The sequence below is a fragment of the Electrona antarctica genome (genome assembly GCF_951216825.1).
Source record: "Electrona antarctica genome assembly, chromosome: 20".
NCBI lineage: Eukaryota > Metazoa > Chordata > Actinopteri > Myctophiformes > Myctophidae > Electrona > Electrona antarctica.
The window spans coordinates 3,883,239-3,905,715 of record NC_136801.1 but is presented as its reverse complement, the minus strand read 5'-3'; the positions used below and the strand labels follow the sequence as shown (position 1 = coordinate 3,905,715).

Here is a 22,477-nt window from a genome sequence, read left to right as displayed (position 1 = left end):
AATGCTACTACTATCTTCTATATTTATATACTGTAGCTACACCAGTTAATAGTATGTATGCCATAGAAAAACCTTAAAGAAAAAAATAACCTATTAAACAGTGTAACAAACCACACCCACTTTAGGAGACCATATAATTTGTGTACCATTTTGCATCTAGTGGCTCCAACCGGGATCGATTATCTCTGCTGTCGGGAGGAAACCTCATAACTCCAAAATGTACATTTTTCAGGAAATGAAAAATATACATTTTTTCAGGAAATAAAGAAAACCGGCCTCATCAAAGTTGGTGTTGTAACTTTATATATTGTCAATTACTGTACTTCCATGAGAGGGGGAGAGGTGGTGGAGTTAGTTGCTTTAGCAGACATTTTGAGGGTTCACTGGAGTTTTTGTCCAAAGCACTTTTTACTACTTTCCATTGGTTCAATATTTTCGAAACAACACAGACGTAAAAGGTGTTCAATAGCACTGATTTATGAAACAACACACAGACATAAAAGGTGTTCAATAGCACTGATTTATGAAACAACACACAGACGTAAAGGGTGTTCAATAGCACTGATTTATGAAACAACACACAGACGTAAAAGGTGTTCAATAGCACTGATTTATGAAACAACACACAGACGTAAAAGGTGTTCAATAGCACTGATTTATGAAACAACACACAGACGTAAAAGGTGTTCAATAGCACTGATTTATGCAACGATATATTAAAAATCACACCCGTGTGAAGTAAGTGGTGCAACTCCGTGTGGGGGTCCCCGGGGGGGAGGGGGGAGTTCCAGACCCACAGGAACGCACCCAGGGTGCCGGCCCGATTCCAGCGAGCCGCCCCGCGTCCGAAACGGTTGAGAAATGACAGAGTTACCGTGTGGGGGTCACTGTACTGTACTGTACTGTACTGTACTGTAGTGGCACACCCAAAATCACCATATATACAGTTAATATGTGAGTGTGTGTTTGTGTGTCTTAGGTTGCGCACAGGTGGTGAAAAACAACCATGCTGTTTTCGTGCTCAGACGCACCCAGCCAGCCACCCACCCACACACACACATAGTCACTTAAGGAAGTGGTTGCACCACTTAATCTTTGACTGCAGTATGTGTGTGGTTTGCTGAATGAATGGATTAGGATTACGTTTTAGGATCGCTCATATTAACCTTTTTACCAACGTGAACACCAATATGGAAACTACTGATCTTTCAGCCATTCATTGTACTATTGGTGATTCTCATGGAATATTTTTCTGCTGGCTCTCTCTGCTACTGTATATATATCTGCTATTTTTGAACAGCCAACATATACATGGATAAAGTGGTTTTAAATTATTGTAATGGATGTACATTTAGCTGGGGACTCCCTGGAGCCGCCTCAAGGACCCCTGGGGGTCCCGGGCCCCACTTTGAGAGCCACTGCTGTACACTTTATAGACCTTTCCAGGGACGGATTAATCCCTACGAGGGCCCCTGGGCCGGTAATATTTGCACCCCATAGTGCGCATGCGCGTGACATGGTCGTGTTTTTCTGTGTTTTTATCATCTTTTTAACCTAAGTTTAACAAAGTTAACAGCCAATGAAGGGCCTTTTCAGGGCGTCAAACCTAGAACCTCACGGTCCAATTTCCCCGAAGGGCCCCTGAGAACCAAGGGCCCCTGGGCCACAGCCCCACTGGCCCAATGGGTAATTTGTCCCTGGACCTTTCCTCTGAAATGTGGTATAAGGAAAAAGTGATGCTTTCATTTAAAATCTGAAGAAGTATCCATGGCTATATATATACTTGTACCAGTAATGTAATGTATTCATTACAACAAGTCAATTACTGTGAATGTTACATTTTTTATAAAGTTGTATAGTCTCGACCTTCTGGGGGAGTGGAAAGTGTAAGAAATTGATACAGCTCTTTGAAGCCTGGAGGAATCAGCCCGGATTTCATGGTCTTTGCAGCAAAATCCTGTGGTGTTTAAATGGATTCAGCTACTTTCACAGAATAGCCGTGTTCTGGTCAAGGGAGGATTGGGACATTAAATAAACAGAGAGCAAAACAAGTCTTGCAAAGCTCCACCACCCACGTCCAGTCGCCCACTCCAGGCTATATCACACAAGACAAAACCATGTCCATTATTTTTCTTGCAAAAGCACTTTTTGGCAGACTGTCACAGCTATGATTTAATTGATTTAATTGCAAACTATGCATATATTAATGTCTTTTTAAAAAGTTTCAAAAAACGCTATTTGTTGTACGAAAAATATGTAGGGGCTATGTCTGAAAAACAATAGTTCTGACACTATAGTCAGATGCTGTAATGACAGCGGAGGCTATACCAGAGTTGTCACCATAAATCTTTTCATTATTCCTACAGATTGTATCCATACATGACGCAAATCCGTACACACTATCTCTATAGTCATGTGGTCAACACGGATCTGTCCGATTATCCATATTCTATCCCAATTGGCTAAGATTGCTTTCCAAAGTTTGCAGGATTGGTCTGTTGAATTGGCCACAACAACCTACCTGATCTGGCAGAGACTGTGCTCCGAGGAGCACTTTTTCTAGTTTGGACATCAATTCACCCCTCTCTGTCGGGAGAGAGACAATTATTGGTGACATTGGTGAGATTATTGTGCATGCATGTCAGTATATTTGTGCATGCGAGGCTGCACAGGTGCAGCGTGCATACGGTATATGTGCATATTTATAGTCTACATTTTCCTTTTTATTAACCCATTTTGACCTGAGATCAGATTCTAAAAATGTTTCTATGTCAGTCGTTCTTCGACTGGCGCGCTATGAGCTTGTAGATCTGCTATTTTTCAATAGCTAAAGCATAACATAATGCTAACACCAAAAGGGGTTCCCGCCCAAAATGAGTTTTAACACCCGCCCTATTCATTTACTTCTAGATGCCAAGCAGACATCAGATAAAGTATTTGATCGGTTTCAAAATAGATTCAGAATCATTGCTGTTTATTTGCATTTGGTCTTGAACAAATGAACAGGCAGGGATCAGGAAGGCGTTATAGTTCCAACTGTTAATCTCTGCTTGTCTAACATGAAAGCATTAGAACGATGATGGTGATCTTCAGACGCATCTCAGAAGTCAAACCACAGTAGCCTCCTGAATATTCGATGACGGTACATGGGTTGTTTTCAAACCAACTTGGCCAGAGGGAATTATTTAACCCATTTTGGGCGGGAACCCCTGTTGGTGTTTTAAGCATTATGTTATACTTTAGCTATTGAAAAATAGCAGATCTACGAGCTTGTAGGTCTGCTATTTTTGAAAAAAATTTAAAATGTGGCGCAAATCATTGAATATATATTTCAGAGCGAACATTTTTAACTAAAATATTTGCTTCTGGGGGGTCCCTGGAACTACATATTTTGAGATGGGGGTCTGTGGCCCAATAGAGATAAATCTGGGGGTCCTTGACATGAAAAAGGTTGAGCACAACTGACATGGAAACATGGGTTTTTCAGAAAGATTTAGAAGCCTTTTTTTAATCAAACTTAGTCCAAAATGGGTTAATAGTCTATACTGATTGAATGGACATGACTTATTGATTATTCTTTTCTACACTAGGTAACCTTTCCAAAAACTGCACGGCAGATGGCTGGACAGAGTTGCATCCCGTTGACATCGCAGTGAACTGTGGATACAATCTCAACAGCACTGGCGACGATGTGAGTGAGACCTTAAGTGACACTAATACAGTTATGCAAAGGGAACACTGTGAATGAACCCCACAGCACAGCGAGGGGTCGGTGAGTAGAGAAAACCCCACAGCACAGCGAGGGGTCGGTGAGTAGAGAAAACCCCACAGCACAGCGAGGGGTCGGTGAGTAGAGAACCCCACAGCACAGCGAGGGGTCGGTGAGTAGAGAAAACCCCACAGCACAGCGAGGGGTCGGTGAGTAGAGAACCCCACAGCACAGCGAGGGGTCGGTGAGTAGAGAAAACCCCACAGCACAGCGAGGGGTCGGTGAGTAGAGAACCCCACAGCACAGCGAGGGGTCGGTGAGTAGAGAAAACCCCACAGCACAGCGAGGGGTCGGTGAGTAGAGAACCCCACAGCACAGCGAGGGGTCGGTGAGTAGAGAAAACCCCACAGCACAGCGAGGGGTCGGTGAGTAGAGAACCCCACAGCACAGCGAGGGGTCGGTGAGTAGAGAAAACCCCACAGCACAGCGAGGGGTTGGTGAGTAGAGAACAGGCCAGAGTGAGGAGGATATTCCTTTAGTTTTCTCTTTCTTTTTCCTTTATTTATTCAGGGAAGCCCATTGAGAGCAAGCTCTCTTTTTCTTTCTTTTTCAATTTACGTTTTATTGAATTTTAATCAAACATACATGTAAACGAAACGACTGACAATAATACAACTGAAAACAAAACAAGACAATATACGTACAATACACACAAGGGGAGATATCTGCCTCTCTTCTCTATTGATTATAATACATAAGTACATCAAACAGGTGCATATACAGGTTAAACAGGTTTAACTGAATTTATACAAAATCAGGTCTTATGGTAGAAACATGAGTAATCCATCTAAACCAGTTATCTGTGAAGACTTCAACTTGACCTCTAAAGCTGAATGTAATTCTCTCCATAATGAATATACTATAGATTAAATCAATCCATTCATTTATATTTGGTATAACATTTGTAAGCCACTTTTTTGTTAAGGCTTTTTTGGATGCCACCCTCAGTAGATACTGATCCTGCTTTGCAAGTTGAAGTCCTTCCAGATCTGCAAGATACATGGTTTTAAAATCAAAAGGAATGTCGACACCAAAAACTGCTTCCAGGACACTGTGGACACTTCTCCAAAATGGAACCACAGAAGGGCAACTCCAGAAAACATGAAAATGATTTTCGCCAATTTTTCCCCACAGAGTCTCCAACAGTCCGACTGATACGTGTAATGTATTTTCTGGGCTAGAGTGCAAACAAGCTCTCTTTTTCAAGGACAACCCGATCACAGCATAATAAAACACAATAATGAAAAACAATAACAAACATTTGAACCGTACATTACAATATCACAGATGCAAATAAATATAGAGTTACATGAAACGGGTGCAGTGCCGTCACTAATGTAGTGTGTCCTGTAGAGTCCTGAAGTTTGTTCCGTTTGTGTGGTGCATATTAATAAAGGAGCAGTCTTTCCTTGTTTACTGTTCATATGTGGACTGGTACATCTAATGTGTGTTTGTGAACGTGTTGAATATCCAGTAATCTTTGGATCTAAAAGCGAGGATAGGTAGAAAGGAAGGAACAAGACCTATAAATAAACAAAAAATACAATGTTGCTCTCTACAAACTGCGAGAGATGGCCAACCCACTTTACAGTATCATATAAAAAACAATGATGGGTGTAATAATCATCGGCAGTTATAAATCGTAAAGCACTGTGTTAAGCCCAACACACACCGTCTGTGAACGCTGCGCGTCAAAACAGCCGCCTCCGTTATTTTCAATGAACCTATCCCACACCGGCGGCGTCAGACGCGCGCTGGCGCGCGTTCACGCCTCGCCTGACGCTCCGACGCGCCGCTGTTCTATTTTCCAGGCGTTGCCGCACGGCCTCCATTCGGGTATCCGTGGGCGTGACTGGCAGGTCTGTACTAGCGCGCCGCGTCCTGTGGGTGTTGCTGTGTGGCTATGATGCGCGGCGATACTGTGCCGCGTCGCTGCGCACCCGCTTCACAGACGGTGTGTTGGGCTTTAGACTGAGTGCTTCAAGTGCCTTCAGCGTGGTGAGCGAAGCATGCATACAGCACATAACCATAATCAAAGAAATACATACATAATTACATATTGAACAATAGTCTTTCTACTAGCAAGAGAACAACTGGACTTGTTTCTCTATAGGAATACCAATCTGTCCTCTACATTTTGTTCCTGAGCTTCCATTAAGATTTAATCCATGTTGATCATATTCATATTGTTCATATTTACTGTCTTTGACTTGCATACTTTGCATCATCACAGACAACACTGCTGAATGTATCAACCTTGAGAAACATAAAAAAAAACTTAATTTTAAACTTAATTTTGCATTGTGGCTACGAGCTGGACGACAACCTTCTTTTATACCGTGTTATTAGAGTAAGAAGCATGTTTTTTTTTACCTTCACTCTGCGACCGTATGCTGATTTTGTACTGTTAATGTAAGCCGCTCTGCATAAGAGCTTCTGCTATAAATTGTGCCTAAATTGTTATTCATGATTTCTACAAGAAAGAAATACTGAAAAAAGTACCAATGCTTTTTAACTACTCAGCATCAATTCCAATGTCCCAAGGAGGTATATGCAGTAGGCTATATTATACAAATGTCTATTTTGTAATTTTTGTGTTTTATTCTCTGTTTATATATCTCTACATTTATGTCATGTTTCTTTTTTTCTTTTTGTTTCTTTTTATTCATTTATTTTTCTCTTTTTTGTTCATCTTACTTATACTTATTACTTATTTATTTTTCCTTAATTTGTTTAAATGTGTTTTAATTCTTATGTTTTGCCTCCCCTAGGACCCATGGGAGGGTGGGGGGTGAACTGGGCTGGGCAAGCGTGACCACTCTTGGTCATTCTGCCCAACCTAAGGGGAATGTCACCAATAACAATAACGATGTAAAACTAACCTTGTACCTCTCCCTGAATAAAGAAATATATAAAAAAAATTAAAAAAAAGTACCAATGCATCAACACCCAACTTTGGACCCATGAAAATTGGTGGTGAAACAGTACTCTGCAGGGGTGGTAAAAGCTTTCTCAGTGGGTGCCAGTCAGTGGTGTAGTCTGCTACGCACCGCTACGGCGTATGACCACCGTTTGTGACCAACACGCACGCCTGCAGATGCACTGGTGTGCACATAAAGTGCCTGCTACATCAAATCAAGCTGTGAATGCCTATACTTAACACCTCAACACCGTGTCTCTATAAAAAACAATGACAATGTTTGTCCCAGGCAGTCAGAGTAATGCCAGTTAATGTCTCGTCTTCGCTCTCTGTGGCTGTGCGTGTCTTCATGGAATAATTAGGCTACAAACAACTGAACATGGACAGAAATACAAAATACTGCTGAAGGACAATTTTGTTTTTGTTTTTCAACCAAGGTTCATGTTTTAGGTTGTTATAGAGAAAGTAAAAGTATTTTTTTCCCCATTTGTTGCTTTCTTTCGTTATAGCGATTTTAGCTGTTTTTGACAGGGGGGGGGGGCATGAGGGCATTCGAACAAGAGGCTAATTACGTCGTCTTCTTTTTTTACAACATTTTACAGCATTTTTTTTATTTTTTTTCAAAATCTTTTTATTCAGGTTTTTGTAACAGTAGCCCAGGGGCAAGTATTAAACAGACATATAAAATATAAAAATAAAACTCAATCCCCTATCCCACCCTCCCCCCACCCACAATCCCAAGGATACTCGGAAATTAAATAAATAAATAAATAAATCTATATACACATATACACAAAAATACATGCATACATAATTACAGAGCAGATTTTGTTTCTGTTGTGGTCCTGTGGCCCGTCATAAACGGGCCCCAGGTCTTGTAAAACTTTTTCTCAGAGCAATGTCTTTATTATTAATGAATATAGTCCTATAAGACCCCAGGAAATTACATCTGTCCACAAAAGATCTGAAAGGGAAGGTGACAAACTGCCTATATGACACCCAGTATTGCAGCCCCCTAGTAACTCCCCTTCACATTGAGTAGATCCTGTGATCTTTTGTGACCAGATATAATTTCCTGGGGTCTAGTAGGACTATAGTAAAGAATAATAATGACATATTTAGCCCCTTTCAAAAAATAGCCAAATACCTGTTGCAACGAGAGAGGGAAAAAAAAGTTTTTACGTGAAAGACACACACACACACACACACACACACACACACACACACACACACACACACACACACACACACACACACACACACACACACACTCACTCATTAGAAGAACAGCGATATTTACCTGTGGCCTTCTGCGAACGAAACAAAGCAGTGCCATGAAAGCCCATATTCAAAGGAACATGATTAGCCTGAGGGTGTTCTCACACACGCACAAGTGTGTGAGCGCGTACACAAAGACACACACACACACACACACACACACACACCATGCACGTATTCGTGCATGCAACGTCATTAATTATCCCCATAATATGTCCAGCTATCAAATCTTTTGACTTTGAAAAAGTCAGGATTACAGCTTATCTTTAAGAGTTTTAAAAGTGAGGTAGACTGCCTAACTTTCATTTCAGTTTATTCCACAAATGTGGATCCCTTAATTGCTCTATTGCCTTCTGACTCAGGAGGGACAAGGCTTGGTCTTCTGACATGCACATGGGCAACTCAGGAGGGACAAGGCTTGGTCTTCTGACATGCATGGGCGACTCAGGAGGGACAAGGCTTGGTCTTCTGACATGCATATGGGCAACTCAGGAGGGACAAGGCTTGGTCTTCTGACATGCATGGGCGACTCAGGAGGGACAAGGCTTGGTCTTCTGACATGCATGGACAACTCAGGAGGGACAAGGCTTGGTCTTCTGACATGCATATGGATAACTCAGGAGGGACGAGGCTTGGTCTTCTGACATGCATGGGCGACTCAGGAGGGACGAGGCTTGGTCTTCTGACATGCATGGACAACTCAGGAGGGACAAGGTTTGGTCTTCTGACATGCATGGACAACTCGGGAGGGACAAGGCTTGGTCTTCTGACATGCATATGGATAACTCAGGAGGGACGAGGCTTGGTCTTCTGACATGCATGGGCAACTCAGGAGGGACAAGGCTTGGTCTTCTGACATGCATGGACAACTCAGGAGGGACAAGGCTTGGTCTTCTGACATGCATATGGGCAACTCAGGAGGGACGAGGCTTGGTCTTCTGACATGCATGGACAACTCAGGAGGGACAAGGCTTGGTCTTCTGACATGCATGGACAACTCAGGAGGGACAAGGCTTGGTCTTCTGACATGCATATGGGCAACTCAGGAGGGACAAGGCTTGGTCTTCTGACATGCATATGGGCAACTCAGGAGGGACGAGGCTTGGTCTTCTGACATGCATGGACAACTCAGGAGGGACAAGGCTTGGTCTTCTGACATGCATGGACAACTCAGGAGGGACAAGGTTTGGTCTTCTGACATGCATGGACAACTCGGGAGGGACAAGGCTTGGTCTTCTGACATGCATATGGATAACTCAGGAGGGACGAGGCTTGGTCTTCTGACATGCATGGGCAACTCAGGAGGGACAAGGCTTGGTCTTCTGACATGCATGGACAACTCAGGAGGGACAAGGCTTGGTCTTCTGACATGCATATGGGCAACTCAGGAGGGACGAGGCTTGGTCTTCTGACATGCATGGACAACTCAGGAGGGACAAGGCTTGGTCTTCTGACATGCATGGACAACTCAGGAGGGACAAGGCTTGGTCTTCTGACATGCATGGGCAACTCAGGAGGGACAAGGCTTGGTCTTCTGACATGCATATGGGCAACTCAGGAGGGACAAGGCTTGGTCTTCTGACATGCATATGGGCAACTCAGGAGGGACAAGGCTTGGTCTTCTGACATGCATGGGCAACCCAGGAGGGACAAGGCTTGGTCTTCTGACATGCATATGGGCAACTCAGGAGGGACAAGGCTTGGTCTTCTGACATGCATGGGGCAGCTCAGGAGGGACAAGGCTTGGTCTTCTGACATGCATATGGGCAGCTCAGGAGGGACAAGGCTTGGTCTTCTGACATGCATGGGGCAGCTCAGGAGGGACAAGGCTTGGTCTTCTGACATGCATGGACAGCTCAGGAGGGACAAGGCTTGGTCTTCTCACATGCATGGGGCAGCTCAGGAGGGACAAGGCTTGGTCTTCTGACATGCATGGGGCAGCTCAGGAGGGACAAGGCTTGGCCTTCTGACATGCATGGACAGCTCAGGAGGGACAAGGCTTGGTCTTCTGACATGCATGGACAACTCAGGAGGGACAAGGCTTGGTCTTCTGACATGCATGGGGCAACTCAGGAGGGACAAGGCTTGGTCTTCTGACATGCATATGGGCAACTCAGGAGGGACAAGGCTTGGTCTTCTGACATGCATGGACAACTCAGGAGGGACAAGGCTTGGTCTTCTGACATGCATGGATAACTCAGGAGGGACAAGGCTTGGTCTTCTGACATGCATGGATAACTCAGGAGGGACAAGGCTTGGCCTTCTGACATGCATATGGGCAACTCAGGAGGGACAAGGCTTGGCCTTCTGACATGCATATGGGCAACTCAGGAGGGACAAGGCTTGGCCTTCTGACATGCATATGGGCAACTCAGGTGGGACAAGGCTTGGCCTTCTGACATGCATATGGGCAACTCAGGAGGGACAAGGCTTGGTCTTCTGACATGCATATGGGCCACTCAGGAGGGACAAGGCTTGGTCTTCTGACATGCATATGGACAACTCAGGAGGGACAAGGCTTGGTCTTCTGACATGCATGGGCAGCTCAGGAGGGACAAGGCTTGGTCTTCTGACATGCATGGGCAACTCAGGAGGGACAAGGCTTGGTCTTCTGACATGCATATGGGCAGCTCAGGAGGGACAAGGCTTGGTCTTCTGACATGCATATGGGCAACTCAGGAGGGACAAGGCTTGGCCTTCTGACATGCATATGGGCAACTCAGGAGGGACAAGGCTTGGCCTTCTGACATGCATATGGGCAACTCAGGAGGGACAAGGCTTGGCCTTCTGACATGCATATGGGCAACTCAGGTGGGACAAGGCTTGGCCTTCTGACATGCATATGGGCAACTCAGGAGGGACAAGGCTTGGTCTTCTGACATGCACATGGACAACTCAGGAGGGACAAGGCTTGGTCTTCTGACATGCACATGGACAACTCAGGAGGGACAAGGCTTGGTCTTCTGACATGCATGGATAACTCAGGAGGGACAAGGCTTGGTCTTCTGACATGCACGGGCAACTCAGGAGGGACAAGGCTTGGTCTTCTGACATGCACGGGCAACTCAGGAGGGACAAGGCTTGTGATGTCCCCATTTCTGCTTCATGCATGCTACTTCGACTGCAATGGTTCTCAAAGCGTGGGCCAAATACATTTGGGGGTCCTCGACGTCCTCGACATGGAAAAGTTTGAGAATTGAGCAATAAGCCACGAGAGGTCTCAGGTTATCGGGTATTTTACAATGGCTGGGAGGCGTAGGCAGACCCGACGTGCAGCGGAGGGTCTTCTACCTCCCAGCCATTGTAAAATACCTGGTAAGCTGGGGCCTCGAGTGGCTTATTGCTTTTCTAAAACGGTTACAAACATATAGCAATATTAACCTAATAAAACTATTCAATTCACAAAAGTAGCTACGCTTTGCGCCACCAGAGCGAGCCACATCACTTCCTTGTTTTGCTCGGCAAGTAGACTATGTGGCGGGAGAATAGCGCTTGATGTCTTTATGGGGCTGCCTGGATCCACACATTCACAGTCATATGAGCCGGGCGGTGCTTAGACGCCCGCACGGCATGGGTTCGTAAGGCAATCAAGCGCTCCCCTTCCCCAGTACAGCTACAGAGATGCGGAATCAGCTGGGAATGATATAAAGTGATTGAAGGTGTGGGTTATCGGTGAAATTTACAACGCTCACGTGACAGTAACCAGCCAATCAGAATCAAGTATTGGGACTAACCATTTTAGAACTACTGTTCTAGAGCATGTTATATCCAAGTAGGGCTGGGCAGTCAACCGAAGATTATATCGAAACCAATATATATTTGACGTAGAAGCAATAAGCGACTTAATCTTGCTCTTATACAGTGGGTTAATCAAATAATCGAGAAGCAGGTTTTTTTTTATTTTTGTTTATATATATATCAACAAATGGACACAAAATAATTGTATTATATATTTTTTAATTCAACTGAATTGATTAGTCTCATTAATCACGTAACGCTGCATTATACAGCGCTGTACAATGGCGGCACACACAAATAGTGTAAATAGCCAATCTACAAGCTCAGCAATGCCAGTTTGTAGATAGGCTACAAAAGTTTATTTATCATAATCAAGCTAAACGTTTTAATAACTGATGTTGATTTGAAGTCGTATCGCCCAGCCCTACTGTATATCCTTGATGGAGCTGTGTGAAATATATTTCAGCATTGTCAACATCAGACAATGCTGGCTGTTACCTTGAGGAGCCGATGGTTGCTCCAGGAGTACAATGTGTTCTTGTCTGGCCCATGGCAATAGCACATCATTATTGTTCAGCAACTCTATTCTTAAAGGTCAATACATTGACACTTTCAGTATGATGGGAATCACAGGAGGAATAAAAGACTATTCTGCCTCAAAATGCGTCGCCCTGATACAGAATGCTTCAGTCGTACAGCCTGTAATCTCTCCCAAAGGACCCGCCTGTTCTGTTCCATACAACCTGAGGCCCATTCTACAAACACCTTCTAAATTAGTTCTCACACTTTAAAGATTTTTCAAAAACGGCAGACGTGGAAGCTTGCAGCGCTGCCTGAAGTTACACGCTGTGAGGTTGTATGTCTGCTATTTTTTTAAATGGGTTAAAAATAAATATACATATAATATATAATATATTTATATATATAAATCGTTGCTGTCGGGAGGAAACCTCATAACTCAATTTTTGAGGTTTTAGATGTTTTGGCATAAATCAGTGATATAGAGCGTCGCAGTCCCGCCCCCTACCCTGGACCAGGAAATGAAACCCAATGCATTTTCCTCATAGACATTTCAAAAAGTATTTATTTAAAGACGGTTACGCCGCGGACAAAGCCAACTCGAGTCGTGACAACTCATGACAACACAAACAATATTTTGGACAAAACAAATAATTACAAAGAAGAAAAACAACAAAAAGTGTTGTAACCTGCCGTTTTTTTTCTTCTTTCTAATTATTTTTTCGGCCCAAAAAATTGTGTTTGTTGTCATGATTTGTCACGACTCGAGTTGGCTTTGAGCGCGGCGTAAACGTCTTTAAATAAATACTTTCTGAAATGTCTATGAGGAAAATGAACGGAGAATCATTTCCTGGTCCATGGTAGGGGGCGGGACTGCAACGCTCTATTGAACACCCTTTACGTCTGTGGGTTGTTTCGAAAATATTGAACAAATGGAAAGTAGTAAAAAGTGCTTTTGACAAAACCTCTTAACTCCATTGGACCCTAAAAATGTCTGCTAAAGCAACTAACTCCACCACCTCTCCCCCTCTCATGGAAGTAATTGACAATATATAAAGTTACAACACCAACTTTGATGAGGCTGTATTTTAAAAATATAAGGTTTTCTTAATTTCCTGAAAAATGTATATTTTTCATTTCCTGAAAAATGAGTTATGAGGTTTCCTCCCGACAGCAGAGATATTATACCCAAACTCATGTCCATAACCTTCACCCATACAATCTGGGCTCTAAACTCATGTCCATAACCTTCACCCATACAATCTGGGCTCTAAACTCATGTCCATAACCTTCACCCATACAATCTGGGCTCTAAACTCATGTCCATAACCTTCACCCATACAATCTGGGCTCTATTTCCGTCCATGCTAAACGCCTTACCCCTAAACTACTACTGTCCCTTTTCTTTTTTCTATTTTGAAAAACATTTTTGAATAGTTAAAATACTTAATCTACAAGCTCACAACGTGTCCATGTAGATTGGCTATTTTAACTATTAATAGAGCATTAGCCTACAACATTATTTATTATTAGTTTTTTTCTTTCTTTTTTTCCAAACAAGGTTCATGTTTTAGGTTCTTATTAGAGAAAGTAAAAGATGAGTGTTGATTTCTTTTTTTTCTTTTTTCTTTTTTTTTATTTGCTGCTTTTCATTTTTGCGATTTTAGCTATTTTTGACAGGGGGGCAGGGGCATTCGAACTGGTTATTGTGGCTAAATATGTTTTTTTTTTTACAAGGTTTTACTGCGATTTCTTTATTATTTAGTCCTACTAGACCCCAGGAAATTACATCTGGCCACAAAAGATCACGGGATCTATTGAATGTGCAGAGGGAGGCACTAAGGGGGCTCCCATACTGTGTGTCATAGGCTCAATCTTCAGTTTGTCACCTCCTCCTTAATTATTGCTTTGTCATGTCATTTAGAACTAATTAAAACACAACTTGACTTCTTGGTGTTTTGTTGCCTACAGGGAAAGTTCTTTTGGCAAGTGAAGATTGGCTACACCATTGGACACAGCGTCTCCCTGCTGTCCCTCGTCACCGCCATCGTCATCATTAGCATCTTCAGGTACTGTGGCTACTAGTGGTGGACAAAGTACAGTACAGTTTTTCATGTGTTTATGAGGTGACCGTACTTCATTAGACACCCTGGAGTCGTTTTGATGTGCAATGGTGTATTAACTTTGTATTTAGGGTTTCTTCCTGGAGGCTGAACCCTTGACAGTCAAACGGGCCAATGAAATAAACAGTAATATAGTGACATCACACTATCAGCCCCTCCCCTAACCCCTCCCCCTTTATCATACAACTACAGCTGTGGGTGCGGCTTCAGTTCAGGTGGATCACCACCCATCACCACCCACCAGGCAAACCAGGCATACTTAATGAACTGGTGGGCGTGTCCACACAAAAGCATGATTTTAACAAATACTGTACACTTTTTGGAAAAAGTTCTTCCTTCTTCCTGTCATAATAATGAAAATCTACAAATTAACCATGAACTTAAGTTTTCAAATAAATGTAGTGGAGTAAAAGTACAATATTTGCCTCTGAGATGTAGTGGAGTAGAATTAAAAGTACTGGAAATTGGAAAATGGAGAGAGAGAGAGAGAGAGAGAGAGATAGGGCGGGGGGAGAGGGGAGTTGCACCAATCACGGGTGTGATTTTTGCAGAGCACATGACTTTCACTCTGGTAGATTTCAAGTAGAAATATTGTACTTTTTTAATTAACCACTCAAGATATATTTTAAATATAGTGGATATAGACAATCTACAATCTAACAAACGCTTTGGGAGCTCAAGTTCACTTTGGATGTGTGTGTGTGTTCATATCTGAAACTATACACACTATAGGTTGCCAGGTCTACAAATGACCTGGCATCTGTCTACATACCATGCTATCTAAACATTGTAGCCTTTACATAAGCCTGCAAGGTCGTCAAGGCTAGTGCAAGTGCTACGGGTTAGGGTGGAGGCTTAAGAGTTGAGAGATTATGGCTGTCGGGCAGCATCTCTCCAATTCTACATATTCAAACTTCTTTGTTTTGTAAATTAACTACTACTACTACAGCGTTTTTTGATCACACAAAAGCATCAAAAGTAGCAGATGTACGAGCATTTCGAACTTGTAGATCTGATACTTTTGCTGTTTTTTTATTTGAATCCTGACTAACAATGTTGGACATAATAAGGTTTCCAACCGACAGAGACGACGATAGACTGTAATAGTGATCTGAGTGATGAGGAAAACATCAGAGGTGAAAAACATTTTCACCATTTGCACCCTCAAAGGAGAATTCCATGCTAGAAGGCTTTCTTACCTTTATTTGTAGTTGTTACGTCCCCAACAAAGAGGTCCAGGTGTTATTTTGTGCAAAAGTGCATTATTGGCTATTTCCCCTACCATAAGCCCTCAATGGGGGTATGGTTTGGTGCTAATTTGCTTATTTCCATCGAAATAAGTAGTAAAGTGTGCCGCTCGGGATACTATTTACATTATGAAGAGAGGATATATACAAAAAATATTGATTTTTGAGCGATGGAAATAAGCTAATTAGCATAACACCCCATAGCCCCGTTCAATTTAATGCAATTCAATGCAAATCATTGAGGGTTTATGGTAGGGGGAAATAGCCAATAATGCGCTTTTGTACAAAATAACACCTGGACCTCTTTGGTGGCAACGTAACAACTACAAAATAACACCTGGACCTCTTTGGTGGGGACGTAACAACTACAAATAAAGGTAAGAAAGCCTTCTAGCATGGAATTCTCCTTTAACCTGCACTTGCAATGCCATTATAGATGTTAAATGGAAAATTCAACATTTCAAAACATTTCAAAGAATTGCTCACAATGCTCAGCGATGTGAGCTTGTTGCTGGACAGTAGCAAAAGGGAACAAACACTGGACGCATTTGTTGGCCAAAAGTTGTCACTTCACATTCATCCTCCGTGTGTCATTTTGGAGACACATGGTCTGAGGATGATGGCATTGAAGCATTAGGGGATTAAACATCCAGCAATATCTCTTCTGCCTCTCCACGATCAATCAGTGATTGATCGTTGGCATCTCAAGTAAGATTACTGGCCAATATCACGGACGAGTGACATTGCGTGCAGGCTTCAAGAGAGTTCTCCCATACAAATCAGGTTTCAGGTTCAAATAAGGCCTACCGGACAGCCCTTCCACCAAGGAAGTGAATGCCCACCGTAATCTGCTTCAGTTTGCTTCATACATTAGGCTATTGTGTTTGAAATGTAAATATTTCATACTTTAAAGGCGTAGTATGTATAGGCTATCTTTGCCATGTTTACATTTTTTAAATACTGTATGTATATGTTACAGTAAAAGCGAGAAACCATTCTAAATGAGAGAAACGGAACGGGCCTTTCCGGCGCGGGAGGCTGGGTCCGGGCCTGGTCCCTTTGAGGCCTCCCCGGAGCGGGAGGCTGGGTCCGGGCCTGGTCCCTTTGAGGCCGGGCCCCCCCAAGGCCAAGGGAGGGAGGCTGGGTCCGGGCCTGGTCCCTTTGAGGCCGGGCCCCCCCAAGGCCAAGGGAGGGAGGCTGGGTCCGGGCCTGGTCCCTTTGAGGCCGGGCCCCCCCAAGGCCAAGGGAGACACCTGCGGTCGCAATTAAAAATGTTGTGCACTCCACCAGAAATGAAAACTTTGCACTTATTCAAGCATGTGATGAAATTCCTTTAAGTAACATTGGCCGGTGTCCACGCTGACACTAAAATGGCAATAAATGTATCCCCTGGAATTTACAGCCAACTTCAGGTGTCCTTTTAGGTCAGACGAGATGGTTTTACTAGTGACTCACACTAGTAAAACGCACACTTTCTACGCGTGTGTGTGTGTGTGTGTGTGCGTGTGCGTGTGCGTGTGCGTGCGTGTACTTGTGGGCCAACTGTCCCCACAAGTACAGTATAATAGCATTTAAGAAACATTCGTGAGGACCCCAAGAGAAATGGTTGTTTTATGGTTATAAAATGATTTGGCTTACAATTAGGAGAGGATTCAGGTTGGGTTTAGGATTAGTACAGTATATTAGACATATAGAGCATACAGTAGGTTTAGTGTGTATTTAGAGTACGTTTAGTATATTTGAGTATAGGTTTAGTGTGTGTATGCATGCGTGCGTGAGTGCGTGCGTGCATGTGATTGCACCAGGGCCGGCGCCAGTGACACAACCTTTTAATGTGTGTTTAGACTGCGCTAGGCCCTTCTGTGAAGCAGGCCCTTGACATGTATTAACCCATGTTGGGCGGGAACCCCTTTTGGTGTTTTAAACATTATGTTATAATTTAGCTATTGAAAAATAGCAGATCTACAAGCTCATAGCGCACCACCGAGTGGCGCGCTACGAGCTTGTAGGTCTGCTATTTTTAGATGGGGTTCAGCGGCCTCTTACATAAAAATGTTGGGTTCCTTGACATGAAATATTGAGCACCACTGATATAGAAACATAGGTATTTCAGTCAGGATTTAGAAGACATTTTTTAAATTTCGACGTCAGGCCAAAATGTATTAACATAATATCGCCTCTGTCGGGGGGTAACCTCATATGCCCAAAAACCTACTTTTCAGGATTCAAATTCAAAAGTAGCAGATGGGCTGAAACGACTATCGTTAAATCTGTTCAAGGACACCCACATTTATATGGATTTGATCCCCATCTATAAAGATTTATTTTACCAGGGACCACGAGAAGAGAAGAGAAGTAAAAATGGTAAAAATGTAACACACGTTGTGAGCTTGTAGATCTGCAATTTCCACTGGTTCTTAAACTTTTTTATTATTATTCATTTGAAAAAAACATTGGAATTTATTGTTTTTAATTGATGAACAGTTATTTCGTTTAAACTTAAAAACTAAATAAAAAATAGGAAAAAGGACATATTTACCCGCAACCCATAATAATTGGTCTGCGACCCAAAGATGGGTACCGACCAAACCCCCAGTAAGGCTATCCAACGTTGAAGCTGCCACTACCTACTGGCGTAAAGTGGAACTGCAGCACTTTCATGGAGGTGGGCGGACGTTCATGATGTCACGTGCGTCAGCCCCGTCCGGGCTAGGCTAAGCTAGGCTAAACTTCCGCTCGCTCGAGCCATTGAGTTATAATTGTACTTCCGGCTGCAGTCTTCCGGGTGCTTCAAAACACCACTGAGCAACTTCCATCGAAATGAATAGCTTGGGGGCGGGGCTAGGGCTCCGGTTCGGTCTCTATCCTTGTATTACTCTATGGCATGCATGGGCAACTGGCGGCCCGCGGGCCACATGCGGCCCCCACCTTCACTTAATGTGGCCCTCAATTAATTTCAGAATACTGATATGTTGATTGATTTCAGCCGTTACAATTCCACAACATGCAAACATGACCCGCTTTAATTACTTACAGTCTAAATTAGTAGCTTGCTGAGTAGTATTACAAATAATGTTATTGTCTTTTCTTATGTCCAATATATTTGTATTTAGTTAAAATTACTTTTCAGGATTTCAATTCAAATATAGCAAAAATAGCTGATCTACAAGTTCAAAACGCGCCACGATGCGACGCGTTTTGAACTTGTAGATCGGCTATTTTTGCTATGACATGAATGCAATGTGGCCCCTCTGGAGTGAGTATGGAAATATAATGGCCCTCTCCATCGTCAAAGTTGCCCACCCCTGCTCTATGGTACCAACCTACACCGAATCTGACCGAGATGTGTTACGTGGCTAATGTTCCCCATTCAACCGTTATCACTGTATTAAATACACTAAATCAACCTTCGAATAGGGCCAATATGGCCATACTGGCATACTCACTGTTTCAATATGTCATTATCACCTATTGTGACGGGTTATAATGGTATTGTTTTGTCACTGATGTCAATGACGGAGGCGCGCCGTGTCTGGTGGCCTCGAGCCACGTGAGGCACCGCCGAGCGAGGCGCTAGCCGAGCGAGTCGCCGTGCCGAGCGTTGCGACTCATTGTTCCCTGGGAACAATGAGTGTACGTTGTTGTGATTAGTTGTGATGTGATTAAAACAAAACGATTCAAGGATATCTCGAAAGGTTTTGTTTCAGCCTCTTGGAAAAAGTCCTTCACTGCAGTTTGTGGAAACCACTCAATAATGTATTCATACCACTCTGAATGGGTTCACACACACACTAACAAAGGACCTGTAGTGTAGGACTTAATTAACACTTTGATTGCTACAGAATCTCCCCAGGCCTATTTTGATGTTGCTACCGTTTAACATTGCACAAAGGCCTTGTTCGGGGGTCCACAGCAAAATGTTCTCTTATAGCGAGAATCACACGCATACATCAAAAGAAAGCTGAACTTGTCCACTTCAATTTAAAAAATACATTTTGATTTTACCATGTTCCATTCTGGAGATATTGACCTTTTTGCAACACCTGCATTTGCTTGGAAGTGGTTATCTTGAACAGCGAGCAGAGTTATGGATGGTTTAAAGTCAGAGACATTGACAGGCAGATATAAAATTGAACCCAATAAATATCCTATACATCCTATACACCGAATGAAAGCCCTGAATGTGTACTTTTACGAGGAAAACAGTACACATTGATCCCATCTACAGTTAGACAGTAATTGGTTATTGAATGCAGCTTGTGCCCACCAGATAACTTCAGAGAAGACATGGACGTGAACTCCTCAATATTCACAAAATAAGGCCTATAGCGACATATAAATACTATATACCGTATGAAACAGAAGACTCTCTGCTTTCATAAGGAAAACAATTCTACTGTAATAATAAAAAATCACACCCCTGTGAAGTGAGCGGTGCAACTCTACTTCTCTACTTATTCACTACAGCTCGCTATATACGGACTGAGACAGAAAGTCATGTAAACCTTTTATTTACAGTTTGGTCTGTAAACTTCTACTGTAATAATAAAAATCACACCCCTGTGAAGTGAGCGGTGCAACTCTGTTCTCTACTTATTCACTACAGCTCGCTATATACGGACTGAGGCAGAAAGTCATGTAAAGCTTTTATTTACAGTTTGGTCTGTAAACTTCTACTGTAATAATAAAAATCACACCCCTGTGAAGTGAGCGGTGCAACTGTTCTCTACAGTTGCGCGGTGCAACTGACTTTCTGCCTCAGTCCGTATATAGCGAGCTGTAGTGAATAAGTACAGAACAGATGCACCGCTCATTTCACAGGGGTGTGATTTTTATTATTACAGTAGAAGTTTACAGACCAAACTGTAAATAAAAGGTTTACATGACTTTCTGCCTCAGTCCGTATATAGCGAGCTGTATTGAATAAGCAGAGAACAGAATATGGGACAGAGTTGCACCACTCACTTCACATGGGTGTGATTTTTATTATTACTACAGTAGAAGTTTTTTTTCTTATGAAAGCAGAGAGTCTTCTGTTTCATACGGTATATAGTATTTATATGTCGCAATAGGCCTTATTTTGTGAATCTTGAGTTCGGGTCCATGTCTTCTCTGCAGTTATATCTGGTGGGCGCAATGTGCATCCAGTAACCAATTTATGACAAACTGTACATGGGATCAATGTTTACTCTTTTCCTCGTAAAAGTACACATTCAGGGCTTTCATTCTGTGTATAGGATGTATGGCATATTTATTGTGTTTATTTTTATATCTGCCTGTCAATGTCTGACTCTGCTTTCTTAGATGAGGATGATGATGATGATTATCGCCTCGCCTAATCTATCTCACTGCTTTCATTGTCTTGATCGCAGTAACATTGGGGGGGGGATCATGGGCACATTGGGCAGCAAAAGTCTTGATCCGTACGGCTATAAAAAGTCCCATTCCACCGTTCGGTTCAGAACTATAGTATAACGATGAGACGTGTTGTCATCATCAGCTGATTTTGTTTTTCAAGAAAAAAAAAAGCTTCACCGGGAGTGTCCAGAGAGGTGCTAAGCCCGGCTGTGATGTCGACGACAAGGAAAAAATGACTTCCACAGATCACAACACCACGGTTTAGGACGCGGAAAAGTTCGTTATACATACACCCGGGTCGATTACGTCCCCGACGTGTTCATTGCGGTCTTATCACTACAATTATAATGAATAAAAAAGCGTTACAATCACACGTCCGAGCGATCTCCGATTATGGCGGCTCTGCATGGCGATACGTGATCCACCAACGGAACACTGTCTGTTGTCGTGGCGGCCCCTCGATACTGTGGTTCTTTGTTAGTTCGTAGTATTGTAGGCTCGGGGATCGTTTGGTCGCTACAGTATGAAGAAGGAAACATGCATCTGTCCATGTGTGTTGCAGACGTTATGCAATGCCGATCCGGTGCAGATCATGTGTTTAGGCAGCGTAACAGCGTTCCGTTCATCATGTTTTTTTCCGAGAGACAGAGCCCCCATCTCGCAAGGCCCTCCTCCTGCAGGAGAAACAGGAGGGGAGGGGGGAATCGAGTATTATAGTGTTGGGTGAAATGTCCGAGGTGGAGGAAAGCCTGGTGAGGCGAGGTTAGGTGAAATTTGATTATTTTCACACACCGACTAGATCATGGCATGGGCGCGTCCATTTTACACTGGCTTCTACACGTAAAGCGGCCCGCCCTCCTGTTTCAGGAGGGGAGGGTTTTTTTATTTATTTATTTTTTTCTGATCACGTGAGCGGGACTAAGCAGCAATGACAGGGGGATGGTTCTTCATTGTCCGGGTGGGTAAAAAGATGAATAAAAGTATGCAATAAAAAAGTGATTAGAACGTATGGATACATGGTTAGCACCGGACGTTTGATTAATTAATAACGTACGGATACGTGGTTAGCGTTCGCTGTGTTAAGAGATAATTCACTGTGAATTACTGCCCATTAACATCAAGGACTCTGGATAATTAAAATGGAGAAAATGGAGGCAGATGGAAGTAGAGAGAACGCAGAAGGAAAACAATGGACGAATTTGAGGAAGTTTTGGCCATGAGGGTAGGAGATATGTGCACGGTGATAGACTGAGCGGCGCCATCAGAGACACTGAAAATCCAACTTAGCCTGGCTAATAAGCCAGACTCAAATCACACTGTCGTGTGGTATTTAAGTCTGGAGATGCTGTGTATGGATCTTGTTTCCTGGGGAGCGGGTTCAAACATTTTCTCTTTGACGCAATTGGTCAGAGCTACTGTCAGTCAAAGGTCTCAAGCATTGAACGTCACTGTACCAAAGCCCGCCCATATTGCATACCGTGTCCCGATTGGTGTAGGAAATGGGCGTACAATTGAGCCTCTCCAG

The 22,477-nt window shown here is 43.1% G+C and overlaps 1 protein-coding gene across 1 annotated transcript in view; it reads left to right on the top strand.

Annotated features, from left to right (window-relative positions):
• vipr1b (vasoactive intestinal peptide receptor 1b) overlaps nucleotides 1-22,477 on the top strand; it is a 119,553-nt gene that overhangs the window by 61,270 nt on the left and 35,806 nt on the right. The window contains exons 4-5 of the mRNA XM_079490019.1: nucleotides 3,591-3,691; nucleotides 14,196-14,293. Coding sequence (XP_079346145.1) covers nucleotides 3,591-3,691; nucleotides 14,196-14,293 — 199 coding nt within the window. The remainder of the gene's footprint in view (nucleotides 1-3,590; nucleotides 3,692-14,195; nucleotides 14,294-22,477) is intronic.